Below are 23,047 nucleotides of genomic sequence, written 5' to 3' on the forward strand. Positions count from 1 at the left end.
AAATTACTAGTCTATCATCAATAAATGACAAAGAAACATAATGGATATATTAATATAATAGTTTATTGTAAAAAATATCTCATGAATAGTTTAATTACATTTCACTTTTCAACTATTGTTTTTGCTTAAAATGTAAAGATGACATCTTCCATACAGATTGTGTCCCCTTTGTGGGTGAAATAGGTCTGAATTGTGACAGATACAATACTGAGGCATTTGTAAAAATGAGTATACTTCCAAGTGAACCGAATTTGGGAAATAGTACCATCATTTAAATAAGTTTGAGTACACATAGTTCTAATGAGCACATTTTCCTTGATTTTCATGTCAACTGTTTAAATATAGATGTAGCATGTGGATGAATACAAACAGATATCTGAGACAAATCTACATAAAAAAGAATGACATGTTTATGTTTTCTACATAGAAACAAATCACATCCTCAACATGGAGTCAACTGTAAAGTCATGCACAAATGGAATGGTGCTTATTTACAAAATAGTTGCATTCATGTTGGTTTATCCCAAGTCTAAGGTTCACATGGCTGGAAACCAGGAATAATCTGCATCGGGATCTGTGATGTTCAGACCAAGCATATTGGAGAGGCTTATTGATATCCTGTTGTTTTCATCCGATGAGTCTAATGCATCTGAGGTGATTTTTGCTTTGAACAACTTCAACCGCTCCATGATGTTAATAGGTCCTGAAGGTGATGTCTCTTTCCCTCCTTCAGTCAAAGATACATTCACTTTAGACAAACTGACCGCTGTACTAGCTGTATCAAGGCCTCCTTCAAGCTTTGGTGTGTCAATGGCCTCAAAAATGGCAGCATCTTTGAGCGCACTCTCAATCTTGTTGTTCTGTGGAAGTCTGTGAAAGGTAAACATGGGTACTTCTACCTGACCACTCTCTGTTTCATCCCCACTCTGCTCTTCCTCATTGTCCATGTCAGAATCTTTATCTTTTGAGCCAGAGAATCTTAACCTTGGCCACTTTAAGTGCCATTTTAACTTACTTTTGTGAGTGTCATCTATTTTGATGTCAGGTAAATTGACATCCAAATCTGGTATGTCAACACTGGCCTCAACGTCAGGAGAAAAGAGACTCCGTCCAGTTGTACTAATCTCTCCCTCAACTTTGGGGACAGAAACTTCCACATCAGGCGCATTCACATCTGCACTGGCATCAAGTTCTGTTTCCTTTATTCTAGGTCTTGAGAGACCAAACTTTGGCATCTTAAAATAAGGCAGTTTTCCAGAGGGAGCCTCAATGTCAACATCTGGAGCTTTCAGCTCGACCTCGGGGCTTTTAATGTCTCCCTGCACACTCAGATCAATGTCTGGGACACTTACTCCAATCTCTGGGGTAGAGAGATTAAGATCAGAAGCATTCAATTCCACCTCAGGGCCGGAGAGGTCAGCTTTTGGTAAACTTAGATTTACATCTGGAGCACTGATATCACTTTCAACATTAGGAGCAGATAGATTTTGGTCTGCTTGAGGTACATCTACCTTTGGGGCTACAAGCCCAGTCTCAAGTGTGGGAACTAAAATATTTATGTCAGGTACATCAACGTCAAGGTTGGGTTCCTCCAGTTTATGATTTGAAAGACCAAATGTGGGGTGCTTAAAATAAGAGAATTTGAATTTGCCTGAAGCGGCATCCGTATCTATATCTGGAGCTTTTAGATCTACTTCATATCCGTTGAGGTCAGCTTTGGGTGTGTCGATTTCTATCTCTGGTACATTCACTTCACCCTCAAGTTTGTAGGCTGAAAGATTGAGCTCTGGTGTTTTCAGGTCTAGATCATGAACTTTAAGGTCTACTTTTGGTAAATTCACATCAACCTCAAGAGCTGAGATGTCTAAATCTGCTGTCTTCGGATCAGCATCAACATTAAGGTAAACATTTGGGGCTTGAAGATCTACATCTAGTCCTTCAAGGTCAATTTTGGGAAAACTGATATCTAAATCTGGAGCAGAGATATCTCCTTCAACCTTTGGGGTAGAAAGGTTCAGCTCTGATATTTGCAGCTGGTCATTGGTGGCTTTTTGGTCAGCTTCAGGCAAACTGACATTGATACCTGGAGCAGCAATGTCTCCCTCAATTTTTGGAGCTGAGAGGTTGAGGTCTGGTGCATTCGGGTCTAGATCAGACCCTTGAATATCTGCTTTTGGTAAATTCACATCGACCTCTGGAACTGATATGTCTGAATCTTGTGTCTTAAGCTCAATTATTGGAACCTCAATGTTGAGATCAGGGGCTTTAAGGTCTACTTCAGACAAATGAATATCAAGACATGGAGCAGTGATGGCTCCCTCAGTTTTGTGGGTAGAAAGATCAGGTCTTTTCAGCTCTATAACACAGGCTTGGCGGTCAGCTGTTGGCAAATTGACATACACATCAGGAACAGAGACATCCAACTCTGGGGCCTTTAGATTAGCATCCAGGTTTGGTCCTTTAACTCTTGGCCCTGTTAAACCAAAATTTGGCAGTTTGATTTTAGGCAAATTGAATTTTCCAGAGGGAGCATTACAGTCAACATCTAGGGCTTGAAGATCTACCTCTGGACCTTTGATGTCAGCTTCAGGGAAACTGATACTCAAATCTGGAGCAGCGATGCTTCCCTCAATTTGGGGGGCAGAAAGGTCCAGGTCTGGTGTTTTCAACTCTACTACAGGAGCTTGGAGGTAAGCTGTTGGCAAATTGACATCCAGATCAGGAACAGAAACATCCAACTCTGGGGCCTTTAGATTAGCATCCAGGTTTAATCCTTTAACTCTTGGCCCTGTTAAACCCAAATTCGGCAGTTTGATTTTAGGCAACTTTAATTTTCCAGAGGGAGCATCAAGGTCAACATCTGAGGCTTGAATATCCACAACCTGTACTTTGAGGTCAATTTCAGGCAAACTCACATTGTGATCTGGAACAGCAATGTCTCCCTCAATTGCTGGTGCTAAGAGGTTGAGGTCTGCTGTTTTCAAGTCAATGTCAGGCCCTTTCAGATATGCTTCAGGTAAATCAACATCTAATTCTGGGGTGTTAAAATCAGCATCTACATCAAGTTCCGGTCCTTTTACTTTTCTCATTTTTGGCCATTTTATTTTTGGCAACCTGAATTTTCCAGAGGGTGCATCAAGGTCTACATCTACACCTGGTCCTTTGAGGTCAGCTTCAGGCAAACTGACATTGAGATCTGGAACAGCGACGTCACCTTCAATTGCTGATAGGTCCAAATCTGGTGTCTTCAGACCAGCATCAACATCAAGGTCTGGTCCCTTCACCTTATGTCCAGACCAGTTAACTTTGGGCATTTTAAAAGTTGGAAATCTATGTTTTCCAGAGGGTGCCTCAACGTTGACCTCTGGTGCCTGAAGATCTACATCTGGACCTTTCAAGGCAGCTGTGGGTAAATTGACATCGACATCTGGTGCACTTATATCCCCGTAAATGTTAGGGGTAGAGAGACTCATGTCAGGTACAGTCAGATTAGCATCCAGATCCATTTCTGTCTCCTTCACCTTTGGACCATGGAGTCCAAATTGAGGCTTCTTTAGGTTGAACAACTGGAATTTTCCAGAGGGAGCATCAATGTCAACATCTGGAGCATCGAGGTCAGCTTTGTGTAAATTAAGATCTACATCTGGTGCGTGTATTTCTCCATCTGTGTTTGGAGTGGAGTGATTCAAGTCAGGTGCAGACAGGTCAGCATCTATGTCTACTTCGAGTCCCTTAACCTTGGGTCCAGAGTGTCCAAACGTTGGCTTTTTTAGAGTAAGCCATTTGAATTTCCCTGAAGGGGGCTCAATGTCCACTTCTGGTGCGTTAAGGTCTACTTCAGGGCCTTTGATATCTGTATTTGACAAATTGGTGTCCAAATCAGGTGTGTCAAGACCTGCATCAACATCAGGGACAGAGAGACTGAGGTCAGGTACCTTCAGATCTGCGTCAACATCTGGAGCTTTTATCTTTGGTCTAGAGAGCCTGAACTTAGGCTTTTTGAGTGTCGGGAACTTAAATTTGCCAATGGGAGGATGAATGTCAACATCAGGGCAACTCAGCTCTGCTTTGGGTAAATTCAATTCTAAATTTGGGGTGCTCATGTCACCCTCAATCTTTGAGGCAGAAAGATCAACGGTTGGTTTCTCTAGGTCTGTCTTAACACCAGGGGCTTTGACTTTAGGCCCATAAAGACCAAATTTGTGTTTCTTTAAATGAGGCCATTTGAATTTACTCGAGGGAGCCTCAATGTTGATATCTGGAGCATGCATATCTACCTCAGCTTTTGGTGAACTCAAATCTACATCTGATGCACTTATCTCTCCATCAATGTTGAGAGTGGAGAGATTCACGTCAGCTGCAGACAGGCCAGCATCTATGTCGACGTCAGGTTCCTTCACTTTTGTTCCAGATAATCCAAACTTGGGGTTTGTTTGAGTTAGCCATTTGAATTTGCCTGAAGGAGCCTTTATGTCAACATCTGGAGCTTTCAGGTCAGCATTTGGATTATTGAAATCTACATTTGGGGATTTAATTTCCACATCAGGGGCTGAAATCTTCAGGTCTGGTGTCTCCAGCTCTCCACTGAGACCAGGGCCTTCTAAATCTCCTGATATGTTCACGTGTACCTTTGGTGCTTTGGCTTTTGTGTGTGGTAGATTGAAGTGAGGCATTTTTAATTTCTGATCCTTGTACTTAAATCCATTCGTCTTAACCTCTGGTTTCTCCAAGTCAAGTGAGGCATCTGGAGTGCGGAGCTTTGGTATTAATAGACTGTCTTCAAGGCATCTGAGGGTGCCATCGAGATCTGCTCCTTTCATTAAAGGCCTAGACATTCCAATGGTGGGCATTGTGAACTTTGCAGCACCATCAGTTCCAGGTGTGTCCAATGTCACATTGGGCAATTCCCCATTCAAAGTGGGACCATTTATTTCACTCTTCAACCCCCCTACAGCATTTAATTGTCCACTGAGGCCATCGACCTCGATAGTTGGTGCCTCAACTGATTGCTGCATTCTGCTGTAGGTATCCTTGAGCATCTGTAGACAAATAAATAGTAAATAAAGCATAGTGCTATGTGGTACTCAGTGGCAAATATTAAGGTATTGATCCACAATACATTATTTTATTACCATCAGAAAGTATTCAGACCATTGAATTTTTCCACATTTTGTTACGTTACAGCCTTGTTCTAAAATGGATCAAATAAAACAAATTCCTCAGCAAACTACACACAATACCTGATAACGACAAAGCAAAAACAGTTAAAAAAAAAACAACATAAATACCTTATTTACATAAGTATTCAGACCCTTTGCAATGAGGGTTAGGGGTTAGGGTTAGGGTGCATCCTGTTACCATTGATCATCCTTGAGATGCTTCTAGAACTTGATTGGAGTCCACCTGTGGTAAATTCAATTGAGGGGACATGATTTGGAAAGGCACACACCTGTCTATATAAGGTCCCACAGTTGACAATGCATGTCAGAGAAAAAACCAAGACATGAGGTCAAATTGTCCGTAGAGTGCCGAGACAAGATTGTGTCGAGGCACAGATCTGGAGAAGGGTACCAACAGATTTCTGCAGCATTGAAGGTCCCCAAGAACACAGTGGCCTCCATCATTCTTAAATGGAAGAAGTTTGGAACCACCAAGACTCTTCCTAGAGCTGGCCGCCCAGCCAAACTGAGCAATCGGGGGAGAAGGGCCTTGGTCAGGGAAGTGACCAAGAACCCGATGGTCACTCTGACAGAGTTCTAGAGTTCTTCTGTGGAGATGGGAACTTCCAGAAGGACAACCATCTCTGCAGCACTCCACCAATCAGGCCTTTTTGGTAGAGTGGCCAGACGGAAGCCACTCCTCAGTAAAAGACACATGAAATCCCGCTTGGAGTTTGCCAAAAGGCACCTAAAGACTTTCAGACCATAAGAAACAAGATTCTCTGGTCTGATGAAGCCAGGATTGAACTATTTGGCCTGAATGCCAAGCGTCACATCTGGAGGAAACCTGGCACCATCCCTATGGTGAAGTATGGTGGCGGCAGCATCATGCTGTGGGATCTTTTTCAGCGGCAGGGCCTGGGAGACTAGTCAGGATCGAGGTAAAGATGAACGGAGCAAAGTACAGAGAGATCCTTGATGAAAACCTGCTCCAGAGCGCTTAAGACCTCAGACTGGGGTGAAGGTTCACCTTCCAACAGGACAACAACCCTAAGCACACAGCCAAGACAACGCAAGAGTAGCTTCAGGACAAGTCTCCGAATGTGCTTGAGTGGTCAAGCCAGAGCACGGACTTGAACCTGATCGAGCATCTCTGGAGAGACCTGAAAATAGCTGGGCGGTGATGCTCCCCATTCAACCTGACCGAGCTTGAGAAAATCTGCAGAGAAGAATGGGAGAAACTCCCCAAATACATGTGTGCCAAGCTTGTAGCGCTATACCCAAGAAGACTCAAGGCTGTAATTGCTGCCAAAGGTGCTTCAACAAAGTACTGAGTAAAGGGTCTGAATAATTAATGTAAATGTCATTTTTCAGTTTTTTCTTTTTCATAAATTAGCTAACATTTCTAAAAACCTATGAGCGGAAAAAATGTCTAATCAATTTTAGAGTAAGGCTGTGACGTAACAAAATGTGGAAAAAGTCAACGGGTCTGAATACTTTCTGAAGGCACTGTAATTCTTCAAAACTGAAAAGAACCTTGGAACTATTATGTCAGCATAGTGCAATGACTGCTGGCATAAATCATGAAGTACATTTGATTCTGACACTTACATCCTCAGGATCTTTGAGGCCACCATCCAATGAGCCGAGACTGACGCTGGCTTTCAGATCCTGCTTTGTCATAACTCTCATGTTGTCATTGTAAGGCTCCATGATCTTGAGTAATTTCATCCTGTCATCTTTACTGAGGTGGTTCAGATTGATGGTGACAGCGACAATCTCATTGTCTAAAAGAGTAGAGAGAAGAAAAAAGTTTTACTAATAAATATCTATTATGATTTGCATGTTATAATTCTGAATGTTTTTGATCATAAATTAACTAGTATGTGACATTTTACCTTCTTTTAAGCCAATCTTATCAGTGACACTAGGGTCTGTGATTCCAGTGATGACAACTCCTCCTCTTTGTGAATCCTCCAGGACCAAGCTTTTGGAGTAACGTCTTTGCTGACTTTCCCCATTCTAGTAAGATGTCAAATAAAATGAAATAACAATTGTAGTCACTGTCATGAAGCAGCACCTGTTTGTAACAGTTACATTAGCATGTGTGCAGTATTCATCCAAAGTGGCCTAAGAATCTGGTAAAACAAATTATCTGTATGGTTTTAGGCTCTGATTTTTTACACTGTGAATACACCCCAGGATAGATTGTTCTCGTAAAAACAAGCGGACTCCCTCTTGGCTCCTGCTCTTTAAAGGGGCAATCTGCTTTTCAAGCATTAACAAAGAGTTCACCTGCCATTGTTATTGTAAAAACCTCAGGGATGGGGCTGGAGAAATGTTATCACTCTCAAATTCATAGATAGAGCTATGGTTACAAGGACTGACCAGCCATGATATAAACATTATAGTTTAAAATATATTTTGAGACTATACGGGGTTTGTTTACAATGATATTGTTTACTAACAATTAAGTAAAATTAGCTTATTTTTGGTTCTGATGGATTATGACAGTTGACCTAAGCACACAAGGCTTTTATAAGTTATATTCTTCATGAATCAATGGAATATATAATTTATTTAAGTACAAAAATGGATATACCAATCTCAGATTGTCTTTTTAATGGGAAGCATGAAAGGTTATAAAATGTCAGGGATTGTTATAAATGATTTGACTCACCATGATTTCTGAAGTTTATTTACAGCGGCATATCAAGAAAAATGTCCTCACTATAACCTGTAAAAACAACAACAAACAAGAAGTGAGGTACAGTTTGTCTTTACTATCAGTTTATAATGTGAATGTATAAGCAAAACTCCCTCTAAAATAAGACATTTAATCTTACAGGGTTTGATGTTGCCCAACAATAAAATGTACATTGAAAAATCCTTAAGGATGATTTTCCCCTATCATTTTGTAGGGGCCAAATGAAAAATGTATTTCAACTTTATATTTTAACTATTTTTATTGAAGGGTAGCTTTGGAACTATTGCATTTACTAGTTACAAAACTGCCTCACATTATTATAATATCTGTATGTGGTGATATAGCTGTTAATGAAAACTTTTGTGAGGTGTAGCTAACAGAGAAAAACCACATCCTCTTCCAGCTCGGTGGGTGAAACATCCACACACAAACACAGTTGCACACAGTTGCACACAGTTAATGCATCTCTGCTCAGACTTACACCTAAACAGTCTTTGCTAGACTTTTGCTACGTCACAAGATAAGGCAGGAAGTGGGATGAATGCTTGAGCATTTCACAAATGGAGTGTGATTTACGTACAGAATAATATGAAATGCTCTGAGACCAGGTTGCATAACTTAACATGTAAAAACCAACCAAAATAGTCATTGGACTATGTCTGTTGAAAGGTATCATCAATATTGTTATAATGACAATAATTAACTTGATAACCACTCTAAAGCTTTTGACAAAGCTCTCTGCCTTTAATTTACTGCTGGCTGATTGACAGAGAGAGTGACAGCGACACCCACACACAGACAGCCTCACGCCTTAGCAACCCCAGGAATGGCCACTGCCAGGATGCTCAGGGGAATGTTTCCCAAACAAGTTGGTTTAGATGCACGATAGCTTACATGCCATATTTACTACCACAGCTACATACTGCCACACCCACTACTCTCATGAATGTCAACGTGTTCACCTGCATTGTGATACTGAGGGTTTGGGCAGCATGTCAGAAAGAGGGAATGGTGTAAACTGAATTATGAGTGCCATGATATTGGCTTCAAAACATTACATTATTGTACCAGAAGGGGCGGACTGGGACAAGAATCCAGCCCAGGCATTTTATGCACACCAGCCAACATCACTGTGCACGCTGCCAACTCATCCACAGCCATACACACACACATCCCATCCCCACACCCTACTTGGACACAGGCATTAGTGCTGACACATAACATTGGCAGTACAGTACGGCGTTTCTCAACAATTGACAGTACCAGTGACTGACTTCCTCCTCAAATTTTCTTTGTACAAAACAATATATTTTTTACTTTTACCCCCCAATTTCATGGTATCCAATTGGTAGTTACAGTCTTGTCTCATCTCATCACTGCAACTCGGGAGAGGCGTACAGACGTACAGACTCGGGAGAGGCGATGGTCAAGAACCATACGTCCCCGAAACACAACCCAACCAAGCCACAATGCCCACTTAACCCAGAAGCCAGCCACACCAATGTGTCGGAGGAAACACCGTGCACCTATCAACCGTGTCAGCGTGCACTGCGCCCAGCCCGCCACAGGAATCGCTAGTGCACAATGGGACAAGGATATCCCTGCTGGCCAAACCCTCCCCTAACCCGGACGACGCTGGGCCAATTGTGCACCTCCCCATTGCGGCCGGCTGCGACAGAGCCTGCACTCGAACCCAGAATCTCTAGTGGCACAGCTAGCACTGCGATGCAATGCCTTAGACCACTGAGCCACTTGGGAGGCCCTCCTCAACTTTTTTAAGCAGCTCATGTTCAAAAGAAACAATATGTAAAAACACAATATGTAAAAACTGCTTAAGCCTTATAAGGCTTATCAAACAGACGTCATAAAAGCCAAGCTAACGACTTAGGCTATATTGGAAAGTAGTACCTGTTATACACTATATATACACAAGTATGTGGACACCCCTTAAAATTGTAAGCAAATCCTCATAGCAATGTTCCAACATCTAGTGGAAAGCCTTCCTAGAAGAGCTATTAATGCCCATGATTTTGGAATAAGATGTTCGACGAGCCGGTGTCCACATACTTTTTTCATATAGTGTATGTGTTCCCTTGAATCAACACCTACCCTGAGTGTTAATTACAGTCCAGACTAACATTTTCCCCTGGTGTCAATGGTCATTATCTTTTACAGTTGGTGGCACTAGTCCATGATTTGGGTAATCATCTTTTAAAGTCTTTCATAGTCTTTCATAATTATTCTAAAGTGTAATGAATAAACTACTGTGGTATTCAAGGAATAAGTTGTTTCATCTAACACGTCCAAGCAGGAATGCAGAGATTTAGCTCATACATTTAGCTCGACAGTAAATTATTGCACCAATAAGTGCAGATAGAGCAGCTTGCTATGGAGCACGCAAGCTATTTACATGCATTGGACAGACGAGTGTAGGGTGCGAGATGCGACTGAAATTTTGCAGGTGGGGAGAGAGCGAGAGAGGTTGGAGGAAGAGGCTTGGCTTGAAGTGCTGGGCATCTTGTTGTTATGACATGTTTTATCTGAATTCGGCCCACAGAATTATACCTACGGAAGAGCTGCTTCTATGAAGGATCTTTGAATGTCTTTGAACTTCGGAGAGTTGACTTGATATTGGACCCGCTGGCTAGCTAGCTAGTACGGGAAAATAAAAAAATAAAAATAAATGTATGAAATGTATGCATTCACTACTGTAAGTCGCTCTGGATAAGAGCGTCTGCTAAATGACAAAAAATGTAAAAAATGTAGCTAGCTAACAAGGTTCTGTGTGCAGAGCGGCACCTGAATTTAAATAAAAACATGTCTTACCTTTTTGTTGTTAATAAATCCAATGTGAAACGTGATAACTATAGTATCCTTAACCAGCTTTGAAAAGGTTAATCCATTCTTCTCTAATGAAAAATCTCTCTCCCTAAATTTCTGAATCACGCTTGTAACATCAGCAGGTTACTAAACTATGCTTCGGAGGGGGAGGGGCAGGTTGCCTACACGCGCACACACTGGCAAAGATTTTCAGCTGGCTGGCAGGCAGTCACTGGAATAATTTTCAGAGTGAGGGCTTTGCATAGGAGCTTTGTTGTGTTTTTTGTGGGACTGGAAACAAATGCCCGGAATGTAAAAGAGCGTTATTAACCGGTTCCCACACTTTTAAAATAATGGTTCTGGTCCAGAACAGTATAAATTACTTTCGTTTGCGGTTCTGATTCTGTTCCTTGAAAAATTCCTTTCTTTTCTGGTTTTTGGTTCTGTTCCATGAACCGGTTCCAACCCCTTGTTTAGAGTGAGGTGACAATGTATACTGAACAAAATGAAAATGCTAAATGTTCATATGAGGAAATCAGTCAATTTAAATAAATTCATTAGGCCGTAGTCTATGGATTTCACATGACTGGGAATACAGATTATGCATCTGTTGGTCACAGATACCTTTAAAAAAAGGTAGAGGTGTGGATCAGAAAACCAGTCAGTATCTGGTGTGACACCCATTTGCCTCATGCAGCACAGCACATCTCCTCCACATAGTGTTGATCAGGCTGTTGATTGTGGCCTGTGGAATGTTGTTCCACTCCTCTTCAATGGCTGTGTGAAGTTGCTGGATATTGGCGGGAACTGGAACACGCTGTCGTACACATCGATCCAGAACATCCCAAACATCCTCAATGGGTGATATGTCTGGTGAGTATGCAGGCCATGGAAGAACTGGGACATTTTCAGCTTCCAGGAATTGTGTACAGATCCTTGTGACATGGGGCCATGCATTATCATGCTGAAAAATGAGGTGATGGCAGCGGGTGAATGGCACGACAATGGGCCTCAGGATCTGTTCACGCTATCTCTGTGCATTCGAATTGCCATCGATAAAATGCAATTGTGTTCTTTGTCTGTAGCTTATCCCTGTCCATACCATAACCCCACAGCCACCATGGGGCATTCTGTTCACAACTTTGACATCAACAAACCACTAGCCCACATGATGGTCATTCACATGGTCTGCGGTTGTGAGACTGGTTGGACGTACTGCCAAATTCGCTAAAATGACATTGGAGGCAGCTTATGGTAGAGAAATGAACATTACATTCTCTGGCAAAAGCTCTGGTGGACATTCCTGCAGTCAGCATGCCAATTGCATGCTCTGTCAAAATTTGTGACATTTGTGGCATTGTGTTGTGTGACACAACTGCACATTTTAGAGTGGCCTGTTATTGTCCACAGCACAAGGTGCACCTGTGTAATGATTGTGCTGTTTAACCTGTTGGGGTGTAGGGGGCAGTATTTTCACGGCCGGATGAAAGAACGTACCCAAATTAAACTGGTTACTACTCTTGCCCAGAAACGAGAATATTCATATTATTAGTAGATTTGGATAGAAAACACTCTGAAGTTTCTAAAACTGTTTGAATGGTGTCTATGAGTATAACAGAACTCATATGGCAGGCAAAAACCTGAGAAAAATCCAACCAGGAAGTGGAAAGTCTGAGAATTGTAGTTCTTCTTTTGATTCTCTATCGAAACTACAGTTTCTGTGGGGTCACGTTGCACTTTCTAAGGCTTCTATTGGCTGTCAACAGCCTTCAGAAAGTTCTTTCAGCATTCTCCTGTCACTGGGCAGATAATAGGAGCTCAGTCAATCAGTGGACTGCCTGGGGACAAAGGGATTGGATATGCGCGGTCCCGTGAGCGCGCCGTTCCTTCTTTTTCTTCTTGAATGAATATGCTATTGTCCGGTTGGAATATTATCGCAATTTTACATAAAAAATACCATAAAGATTGATTTTAAACAGCGTTTGACATGCTTCTAAGTACGGTAATGGAACATTTTGACTTTTCGTCTCTGGTACCGCGCTCGCGCGTTATGCCTTTGGATAAGTGATCTGTACGCATGAACAAAATGGAGGTAATTGGACATAAATATGGATTACTTCGAACAAAAACAACATTTCTTGTGGAAGTAGCAGTCCTGGGAGTGCATTCTGACGAAGATCAGCAAAGGTAAGAGCATATTTATAATAGTAATTCTGAGTTTAGGGGACCCCAAACTTGGCGGGTGTCTGTATAGCTTGCTGTGATGGCGAGCTATGTACTCAGAATATTGAAAAATGTGCTTTCTCCGTAAAGCTATTTTAAAATCTGACACAGCGGTTGCATCCAGGAGTAGTCTATCTATAATTCTTTAAATAATTGTTATATATTTTGTCAACGTTTATGATGAGTATTTTTGTAAATTGATGTGCACATTCACCGGGGGTTTTGGTGGGAATACATTTTTTGAACATCACGCAGCAATGTAAAATGCTGTTTTTGGATATAAATATGAACTTTATCAAACAAAACATACATGTATTGTGTAACATAATGTTCTAGGAGTGTCATCTGATGAAGATCGTGAAAGGTTAGTGCTTCATTTAGCTGTGTTTTGGGTTTTATTGACACATGTCCTTGCTTAGAAAATGGCTGTGTGATCATTTTTGTCTATGTACTCCCCTAACATAATCTAATGTTTTGCTTTCGCTGTAAAGCCTTTTTGAAATCAGACAATGTGGTTACATCAAGGAGAAGTGTATCTTTAAAATGGTATAAAATACTTGTATGTTTGAGAAAGTTGAATTATGACATTTTGTTGTTTTGAATTTGCCGCCCTGATATTTCACTGGCTGTGTCCCGCAGGTGGGACGCTAGCGTCCCACGTAGCCCATAGAAGTTAATCAGCTCTTGATATGCCACATCTGTCTGGTCAATGGATTATCTTGGCAAAGGAGAAATGCTCACTGACAGGGATGTAAACAAATGTATGTATGCACAAAATGTATGTGCATATGGAACATTTCTGGGATCTTTTATTTCATCTCATGAAACATGAAACCAACAGTTTACAAGTTACCTTTATATTTTTGTTCAATGTAGAATGTGCTCTTTTTATTTTATAGGCACCCTTTACTTTTTTATGATGCATGATCTTGGCTGTCTAACTGATGACAGAGTCGAAGCAAGTCTAGTATAACCAAGAAATTGCACAAAAATAAATGCAAAATACAAAATCTTAACAGGTCCGCAAGCCGCCAGCCATTCACCTTTATCATTTTTTATTTTTATATAAAACAAATATTTTTGTGTGTGTCAGTTTCGACCTGCTCACCCAACCAAAAAATGTACCAGCCCTTCGGGCATTTGCCAGAATTGCCAAATAACTAATTTGCCCCTGTCCACTAGCACAAATGCATTCTGTGAAAATGTAAAACCTGAGGCCACAAAAATTGAGTTATAACTTTTTACTGGTCTCTTTTTGTTTCATGAAAAGGAAAAAGGTTGTTTTCAATCTCTGACTAATACTAGAGGTAAAAGAAGAAGTAAGACAGTTGAAGAAAGTAGGTAGTTGTGGCTTTATTATTGTGGCTTCGTTTAAAGGCCAGAAAGAATCCCACATGAATGGCTTGGTATGTAATTCATATTGTAGATTTATATCACAACAAGCAACACATTCCATATGTAAGGGAGGTCTATTTATTTTATTTATTTTATTTATTTTTATTTCACCTTTATTTAACCAGGTAGGCAAGTTGAGAACAAGTTCTCATTTACAATTGCGACCTGGCCAAGATAAAGCAAAGCAGTTCGACAACATACAAAAACACAGAGTTACACATGGAGTAAAACAACATACAATCAATGATGCAGTAGAAAAAAATAAGACTATATACAATGTGAGCAAATGATGTGAGATAATGGAGGTAAAGGCAAAAAAAATGCCATGGTGGCAGAGTAAATAAAGTATGGCAAGAAAAACACTGGAAAGGTAGATTTGTAGTTTGAAGAAAGTTGAAAGTTAAAATATAAATAATATGGTGCAAAGGAGCAAAATAAATAAAATAAATAAATACAGTAGGGGAAAAGGTAGTAGTTTGGGCTCAATTAAAGATGGGCTATGTACAGGTGCAGAGATCTGCGAGCTGCTCTGACAGCTGGTGCTTAAAGCTAGTGAGGGAGATAAGTGTTTCCAGTTTTAGAGATTTTTGTAGTTCGTTCCAGTCATTGGCAGCTGAGAACTGGAAGGAGAGACGACCAAAGGAGGAGTTGGCTTTAGGGGTGACCAGAGAGATATACCTGCTGGAGCGCGTGCTACAGGTGGGTGCTGCTATGGTGACCAGTGAGCGGAGATAAGGGGGGACTTTACCTAGCAGGGTCTTGTAGATGACCTGGAGCCAATGTGTTTGGCGACGATTATGAAGTGAAGGCCAGCCAACGAGAGCATACAGGTCGCAGTGGTGGGTTGTATATGGGGCTTTGGTGACAAAACGGATGGCACTGTGATAGACTGCATCCAGCTTGTTGAGTAGGGTATTGAAGGCTATTTTGTAAATGACATCGCCGAAGTCGAGGATTGGTAGGATGGTCAGTTTTACGAGGGTATGTTTGGCAGCATGAGTGAAGGATGCTTTGTTGCGAAATAGGAAGCCAATTCTAGATTTCACTTTGGATTGGAGATGATTGATGTGAGTCTGGAAGGAGAGTTTACAGTCTAACCAGACACCTAGGTATTTGTAGTTGTCCACAAATTCTAAGTTAGAACCGTCCAGAGAAGTTATGCTGGATGGGCGGGCAGGTGCAGGCAGCGATCGGTTGAAGAGCATGCATTTAGTTTTACTTGTGTTTAGGAGCAGTTGGAGACCACGGAAGGAGAGTTGAATGGCATTGAAGCTCGTCTGGAGGGTTGTTAACACAGTGTCCAAAGAAGGGCCAGAAGTATACAGAATGGTGTCGTCTGCGTAGAGGTGGATCAGAGATTCACCAGCAGCAAGAGCGACATCATTTATGTATACAGAGAAAAGAGTTGGCCCAAGAATTGAACCCTGTGGTACCCCCATAGAGACTGCCAGAGGTCCAGACAGTAGGCCCTCCGATTTGACACACTGAACTCTGTCAGAGAAGTAGTTGGTGAACCAGGCGACGCAATCGTTTGAGAAACCAAGGCTACTAAGTCTGCCGATGAGGATGTGGTGATTAACAGAGTCAAAAGCTTTGGCCAGGTCAATGAATACGGCAGCACAGTAATGTTTCTTATCGATGGCGGTTACGATGTCGTTTAGGACCTTGAGCGTGGCTGAGGTGCACCCATGACCAGCTCTGAAACCAGATTGCATAGCGGAGAGGGTGCGGTGGGATTCAAAATAGTCGGTAATCTGTTTGTTGACTTGGCTTTCGAAGACCTTAGAAAGGCAGGGTAGGATGGATATAGGTCTGTAGCAATTTGGGTCAAGAGTGTCACCTCCTTTGAAGAGGGGGATGACAGCAGCTGCTTTCCAATCTATGGGAATCTCAGACGACACGAAAGAGAGGTTGAACAGGCTAGTAATAGGGGTTGCAATAATTTCGGCAGATAATTTTAGAAAGAAAGGGTCCAGATTGTCAAGCCCAGCTGATTTGTAGGGGTCCAGATTTTGCAGCTCTTTCAGAACATCAGCTGAATGGATTTGGGAGAAGGAGAAATGGGGGAGGCTTGGGCGAGTAGCTGTGGGGGGTGCAGTGCTGTTGAATGCAGTAGGGGTAGTTAGGTGGAAAGCATGGCCAGCCGTAGAAAAATGCTTATTGAAATTCTCAATTATAGTGGGCTTATCGGTGGTGACAGAGTTTCCTATCCTCAGTGCAGTGGGCAGTTGGGAGGAGGTGTTCTTATTCTCCATGGACTTTACAATGTCCCAGAACTTTTTAGAGTTGGAGTTGCACGAAGCAAATTTCTGTTTGAAAAAGCTAGCCTTGGCGTTTCTAACTGCCTGTGTGTATTGGTTTCTAACTTCCCTAAAAAGTTGCATATCGCGGGGGCAGTTCGATGCTAATGCAGAAGAGATGTGAGACAATGATGGAAATAATATTGCATATTTGATAATAATTGTATGGTGGCTTCATTCTCATCTGACCACTATGGAGAATGTAATACAACAGCAACACCTCAAACAGATATCAAGTAACAATGGTACTATAAAAGACACTATGGGCCGGTTTCCCGGACAGATTAAGTATAGTCATGGACTAAATTTCATTCCAGGACTAGGCTTAATCTGGATCTAAAATGTGTTAAATGAGGCCTCACCCCCTGGTTACACTAGTGACCAAACCCCCCGTGCATCCGGCAAAGGCGGAGGTGTTGCTAACATTTACGATAGCAAATTTCAATTTACAAAAAAAAAAACAATGACGTTTTCGTCTTTTGAGCTTCTAGTCATGAAATCTATGCAGCCTACTCAATCACTTTTTATAGCTACTGTTTACAGGCCTCCTGGGCCATATGCAGTGTTCCTTACTGAGTTCCCTGAATTCCTATCGGATCTTGTAGTCATAGCAGATAATATTCTAATTTTTGGTGACTTTAACATTCACATGGAAAAGTCCACAGACCCACTCCAAAAGGCTTTCGGAGCCATCATCGACTCAGTGGGTTTTGTCCAACATGTTTCTGGACCTACTCACTGCCACAGTCATACTCTGGACCTAGTTTTGTCCCATGGAATAAATGTTGTGGATCTTAATGTTTTTCCTCATAATCCTGGATTATCGGACCACCATTTTATTGCGTTTACAATTGCAACAAATAATCTGCTCAGACCCCAACCAAGGAAGATTAAAAGTCGTGCTATAAATTCTCAGACAACCCAAAGATTCCTTGATGCCCTTCCAGACTCCCTCTGCCTACCCAAGGACGTCAGAGGACAAGAATCAGTTAACCACCTAACCGAGGAACTCAATTCAACCTTGCGCAATACCCTAGATGCAGTTGCACCCCTAAAAATTAAAAACATCTGTCATAAGAAACTAGCTCCCTGGTATACAGAAAATACACGAGCTCTGAAGCAAGCTTCCAGAAAATTGGAACGGAAATGGCGCCACACTAAACTGGAAGTCTTCCGACTAGCTTGGAAAGACAGTACCGTGCAGTATCGAAGAGCCCTCACTGCTGCACGATCATCCTATTTTTCCAACTTAATTGAGGAAAATAAGAACAATCCGAAATTTCTTTTTGACACTGTCGCAAAGCTAACTAAAAAGCAGCATTCGCAAATGGAGGATGGCTTTCACTTCAGCAGTAATAAATTTATGAACTTTTTTGAGGAAAAGATCATGATCATTAGAAAGCAAATTACGGACTCCTCTTTAAATCTGGGTATTCCTCCAGGGCTTCATTGTCCAGAGTCTGCACAACTCTGCCAGGACCTTGGCTCAAGGGAGATACTAAAGTGTTTTAGTACTATATCTCTTGACACAATGATGAAAATAATCATGGCCTCCAAACCCTCAAGCTGCATACTGGACCCTATTCCAACTAAACTACTGAAAGAGCTGCTTCCTGTGCTTGGCCCTCCTATGTTGAACATAATAAACGGCTCTCTATCCACCGGATGTGTACCAAGCTCACTAAAAGTGGCAGTAATAAAGCCTCTCTTGAAAAAGCCGAATCTTGACCCAGAAATTATAAAAAACTATCGGCCTATATCGAATCTTCCATTCCTCTCAAAAATTTTAGAAAAAGTTGTTGCGCAGCAACTCACTGCCTTCCTGAAGACAAACAATGTATACGAAACGCTTCAGTCTGGTTTTAGACCCCATCATAGCACTGAGACTGCACTTGTGAAGGTGGTAAATGACCTTTTAATGACGTCAGACCGAGGCTCTGCATCTGTCCTCATGCTCCTAGATCTTAGTGCCGCTTTTGATACCATCGATCACCACATTCTTTTGGAGAGATTGGAAACCCAAATTGGTCTACATGGACAAGTTCTGGCCTGGTTTAGATCTTATCTGTCGGAAAGATATCAGTTTGTCTCTGTGAATGGTTCGTCCTCTGACAAATCAATTGTAAATTTCGGTGTTCCTCAAGGTTCCGTTCTAGGACCACTATTGTTTTCACTATATATTTTACCTCTTGGGGATGTCATTCGAAAACATAATGTTAAATTTCACTGCTATGCGGACGACACACAGCTGTACATTTCAATGAAACATGGTGAAGCCCCAAAATTGCTCTCGCTAGAAGCCTGTGTTTCAGACATAAGGAAGTGGATGGCTGCAAATTTTCTACTTTTAAACTCGGACAAAACAGAGATGCTTGTCCTAGGTCCCAAGAAACAAAGAGATCTTCTGTTGAATCTGACAATTAATCTGGATGGTTGTACAGTCGTCTCAAATAAAACTGTGAAGGACCTCGGCGTTACTCTGGACCCTGATCTCTCTTTTGAAGAACATATCAAGACTGCTTCAAGGACAGCTTTTTTCCATCTACGTAACATTGCAAAAATCAGAAACTTTCTGTCCAAAAATGACGCAGAAAAATTAATCCATGCTTTTGTTACTTCTAGGCTCGACTACTGCAATGCTCTACTTTCCGGCTACCCGGATAAAGCACTAAACAAACTTCAGTTAGTGCTAAATACGGCTGCTAGAATCCTGACTAGAACCAAAAAATTTGATCATATTACTCCAGTGCTAGCTTCCCTACACTGGCTTCCTGTTAAGGCAAGGGCTGATTTCAAGGTTTTACTGCTAACCTACAAAGCATTACATGGGCTTGCTCCTACCTATCTTTCCGATTTGGTCCTGCCGTACATACCTACACGTACGCTACGGTCACAAGACGCAGGCCTCCTAATTGTCCCTAGAATTTCTAAGCAAACGGCTGGAGGTAGGGCTTTCTCCTATAGAGCACCATTTTTATGGAATGGTCTGCCTACCCATGTGAGAGACGCAGACTCAGTCTCAACCTTTAAGTCTTTACTGAAGACTTATCTCTTCAGTAGGTCCTATGATTAAGTATAGTCTGGCCCAGGAGTGTGAAGGTGAACGGAAAGGCTGGAGCAACGAACCGCCCTTGCTGTCTCTGCCTTGTCGGTTCCCCTCTTCCCACTGGGATTCTCTGCCTCTAACCCTTTTACAGGGGCTGAGTCACTGACTTACTGGTGTTCTTCCATGCCGTCCATGGGAGGGGTGCGTCACTTGAGTAGGTTGAGCCACTGACGTGGTCTTCCTGTCTGGGTTGGCGCCCCCCCCTTGGGTTGTGCCGTGGCGGACATCTTTGTGGGCTATACTCGGCCTTGTCTTCGGACGGTAAGTTGGTGGTTGTAGATATCCCTCTAGTGGTGTGGGGGGCTGTGCTTTGGCAAAGTGGGTGGGGTTATATCCTGCCTGTTTGGCCCTGTCCGGGGGTATCATCGGATGGGGCCACAGTGTCTTCTGATCCCTCCTGTCTCAGCCTCCAGTATTTATGCTGCAGTAGTTTATGTGTCGGGGGGCTAGGGTCAGTCTGTTACATCTGGAGTATTCTCTTGTCTTATCCGGTGTCCTGTGTGAATGTAAATATGCTCTCTCTAATTCTCTCTTTCTTTCTTTCTTTCTCTCGGAGGACCTGAGCCCTAGGACTACCTGGCATGATGACTCCTTGCTGTCCCCAGTCCACCTGGCCATGCTGCTGCTCCAGTTTCAACTGTTCTGCCTGCGGCTACGGAACCCTGACCTGTTCACCGGACGTGCTTGTTGCACCCTCGACAATTACTATGATTATTATTATTTGACCATGCTGGTCATTTACGAACATTTTAACATCTTGACTATGTTCTGTTATAATATCCACCCGGCACAGCCAGAAGAGGACTGGCCACCCCTCATAGCCTGGTTCCTCTCTAGGTTTCTTCCTAGGTTTTTGGCCTTTCTCAGGAGTTTTTCCTAGGGAGTTTTTCCCAGCCACCGTGCTTCTTTCACATGCATTGCTTGCTGTTTGGGGTTTTAGGCTGGGTTTCTGTACAGCACTTTGAGATTTCAGCTGATGTACGAAGGGCTATATAAATAAATTTGATTTGATTTTGATTTGATTTGGATCTGGGAAACCAGCCCTATATGTTTGATGAATAGTAACCCACAAGCAAAATCCACTTCATTGATTTATTTACAGTTCTGGGCATTAAAGCTTATTTTTCAAAATACCTTGCAAGGGTGATGCCAAGTTCAATAGAAACCATCTAACAGCAATAACCCATGTGCTGAAATACATTACTGAAATATGCCCCTACGTCCACTACCTACACCTACACATCGATATAATCCCCATAATTTCACAATGTTCAGATAACACAACAAATTTGCTCAGACGATGACTCACAAACCCACAACCAGACAGCAATTATGGGTGTATCTTCAGGAAACGAAATGGATCGAAACAACTACACTAAAAGCACAACATATAAAACAACCATCCTCCCTTGCCACATCTTCAAATGAAGCTCTAAGGTTACACAGGTCGATATTTACTTTTCAGATATCTACATGTTTTCTCATGTATATTTATTTCAAGGAAATTAAATGAGGGACTATTTAATCTGAATAGCAAGACATTTAAAATAGAATAATATTGCTGCGAACAGCAATGAACGGGGTTCACAGGATGACAGAAAGGACACAAGATCAGTTGGAAAACAAAGCAAGCACTCTATAATGTATGCATATTCTTTTATGTGCAATTATGAGTTGAAATACAAAATCTGAAGTGAATCGGACATAGTTTATCAGGAGAAGAGGATTTTTAGTATTAGCGTTACAAAGAATTAATTGTTAACCCAATGAGCTACAGACTTTTGGGTTGTACCATTAGATTTTTCTATTTATTCTGCGTTCATTGGTACCAACCATTAGTCTGTGTTTAACGGGGGCTGAGTAGAGTGATGTTTGTGAGACGAGGGGCCCGGTTCTTTTTATAAAAACGTCTGTATGGTTTGAGCTACAAACTATTAAAAGCTTTCTATGAAAAGCTGAGACTCTCACAAACTATATAATGCTCACAAGCTACACAAGAGTCATTAGAAGGTAAGAGGTTGTTCTACATAGAAGATCCTAGGAAATCCAAGGACATTGTGTCTATAATACTGTAATAAGCTCAGATGGTTGCTGTCACAAACGCCAAACTCCACACAGTTGTCACTGACTAGTTGGATATTCACCTTTATCAATAAAACTCATGAATGTAACTGTTTAGGGCTGGGGTCTCAGGACTTATAAGGTTCATTCTATTACCAGTTGACACAGCAAAAACAAGAGCACTAAATTATGATACAAATTTCCATTGTACCATCAGCACGAAATATCTTATTCTAATGGCACCAAAAGCCTTATAATGTGGCCGCATAGCTCGTATACATATATGCTGGGCCTGTGCTGGGCTCAGATTGGGGCATAGGATGGGAAGGACTCACCTTGTGATGCTCGTAGATGCGTCCTCTGAAAGCCCCGGCAATGTTGTCTCCTCTGTACCTTAGATGTTCTGTCAACCTAAGAGGATCTGTGTTAAATACATTGTGTTAAATGCTTTCTCTGACCGCAACCTGAGCTGTAGAACAGGTTAGGCAGCACCTAGACGCCTCCCCAATGCCACCCCAACCCCCACTATGAACTTTTTCACAGGGAGAGGGACATGTCATGCACATTTACAGGGCTGGTGACAGCTGAAACCTGCCAAGAGAGTGAGAGAGAGAAATTGAGATTTAGAAAGAGAGAGAGAGGTACACACCACCCGTCCTTAACCAAGGTTTAAGAAACAGAGGCCTGCAATAATTGCAAAACATGCATCTACATCCATCAACATATGAATGCACTCTCCCCTTCTCTGTCTCTCATACGCACACACTTCCCACAGCTCTGGAGAGATGAATGGAATCCAAAGATTCTGCCATAAGCCATTTATCAGTGTTTTTGCCATCTTCTACTGTATCTGACTGACCTGTATAGTGAAGGGAGGCTGATGTTATTTTGAGTGAGTTGAACTTGATTGTGATCTCTCAAAAAACAGCTCATTATCTTCAATATCATGATAAAGTATTGTATTTTTGTAATTTCAACTTCTTTTGGAGGTTAATGTGTATTCACACAGATACATGGCAGCCCCTACACTACAGCATCATTATACTGTAGACTCATACTTTACTTATTGATTTCACTTCGTCCCAGGTACCGTAGGACATAAGGCCGTAGAGATGAGGTCACAGTGCTGACAATCAGTGTGTCAAAGTGGTAACAATAACTGGGTTTATTCAGTATTATGCTTACTATGTACCAAACCAAAACCAGGCATAATATAGTGAGTTATTGCCCCAACCTGGCAAGGTTGCTCTCACACCTTGCCAAAGCCCAGGCGAGT

General features: G+C 41.9%; 1 protein-coding gene across 1 annotated transcript; it reads right to left on the reverse strand.

Moving 5' to 3' along the window:
• Positions 1 to 42: 42 nt before the first annotated feature.
• Positions 43 to 22,284, reverse strand: LOC115153166 (neuroblast differentiation-associated protein AHNAK). The gene is made up of 5 exons (XM_029698287.1): positions 22,107 to 22,284; positions 7,840 to 7,896; positions 7,058 to 7,181; positions 6,771 to 6,946; positions 43 to 5,039 (listed from the first exon to the last, which is right to left on the reverse strand). The coding sequence occupies exons 2-5, from the start codon at positions 7,840 to 7,842 to the stop codon at positions 537 to 539; spliced, it is 4,806 nt and encodes a 1,601-aa protein (XP_029554147.1). The 5' UTR covers positions 7,843 to 7,896; positions 22,107 to 22,284; the 3' UTR covers positions 43 to 536.
• Positions 22,285 to 23,047: the final 763 nt, after the last annotated feature.

The sequence above is a fragment of the Salmo trutta genome, chromosome 18 (genome assembly GCF_901001165.1).
Source record: "Salmo trutta chromosome 18, fSalTru1.1, whole genome shotgun sequence".
Lineage (NCBI taxonomy): Eukaryota > Metazoa > Chordata > Actinopteri > Salmoniformes > Salmonidae > Salmo > Salmo trutta.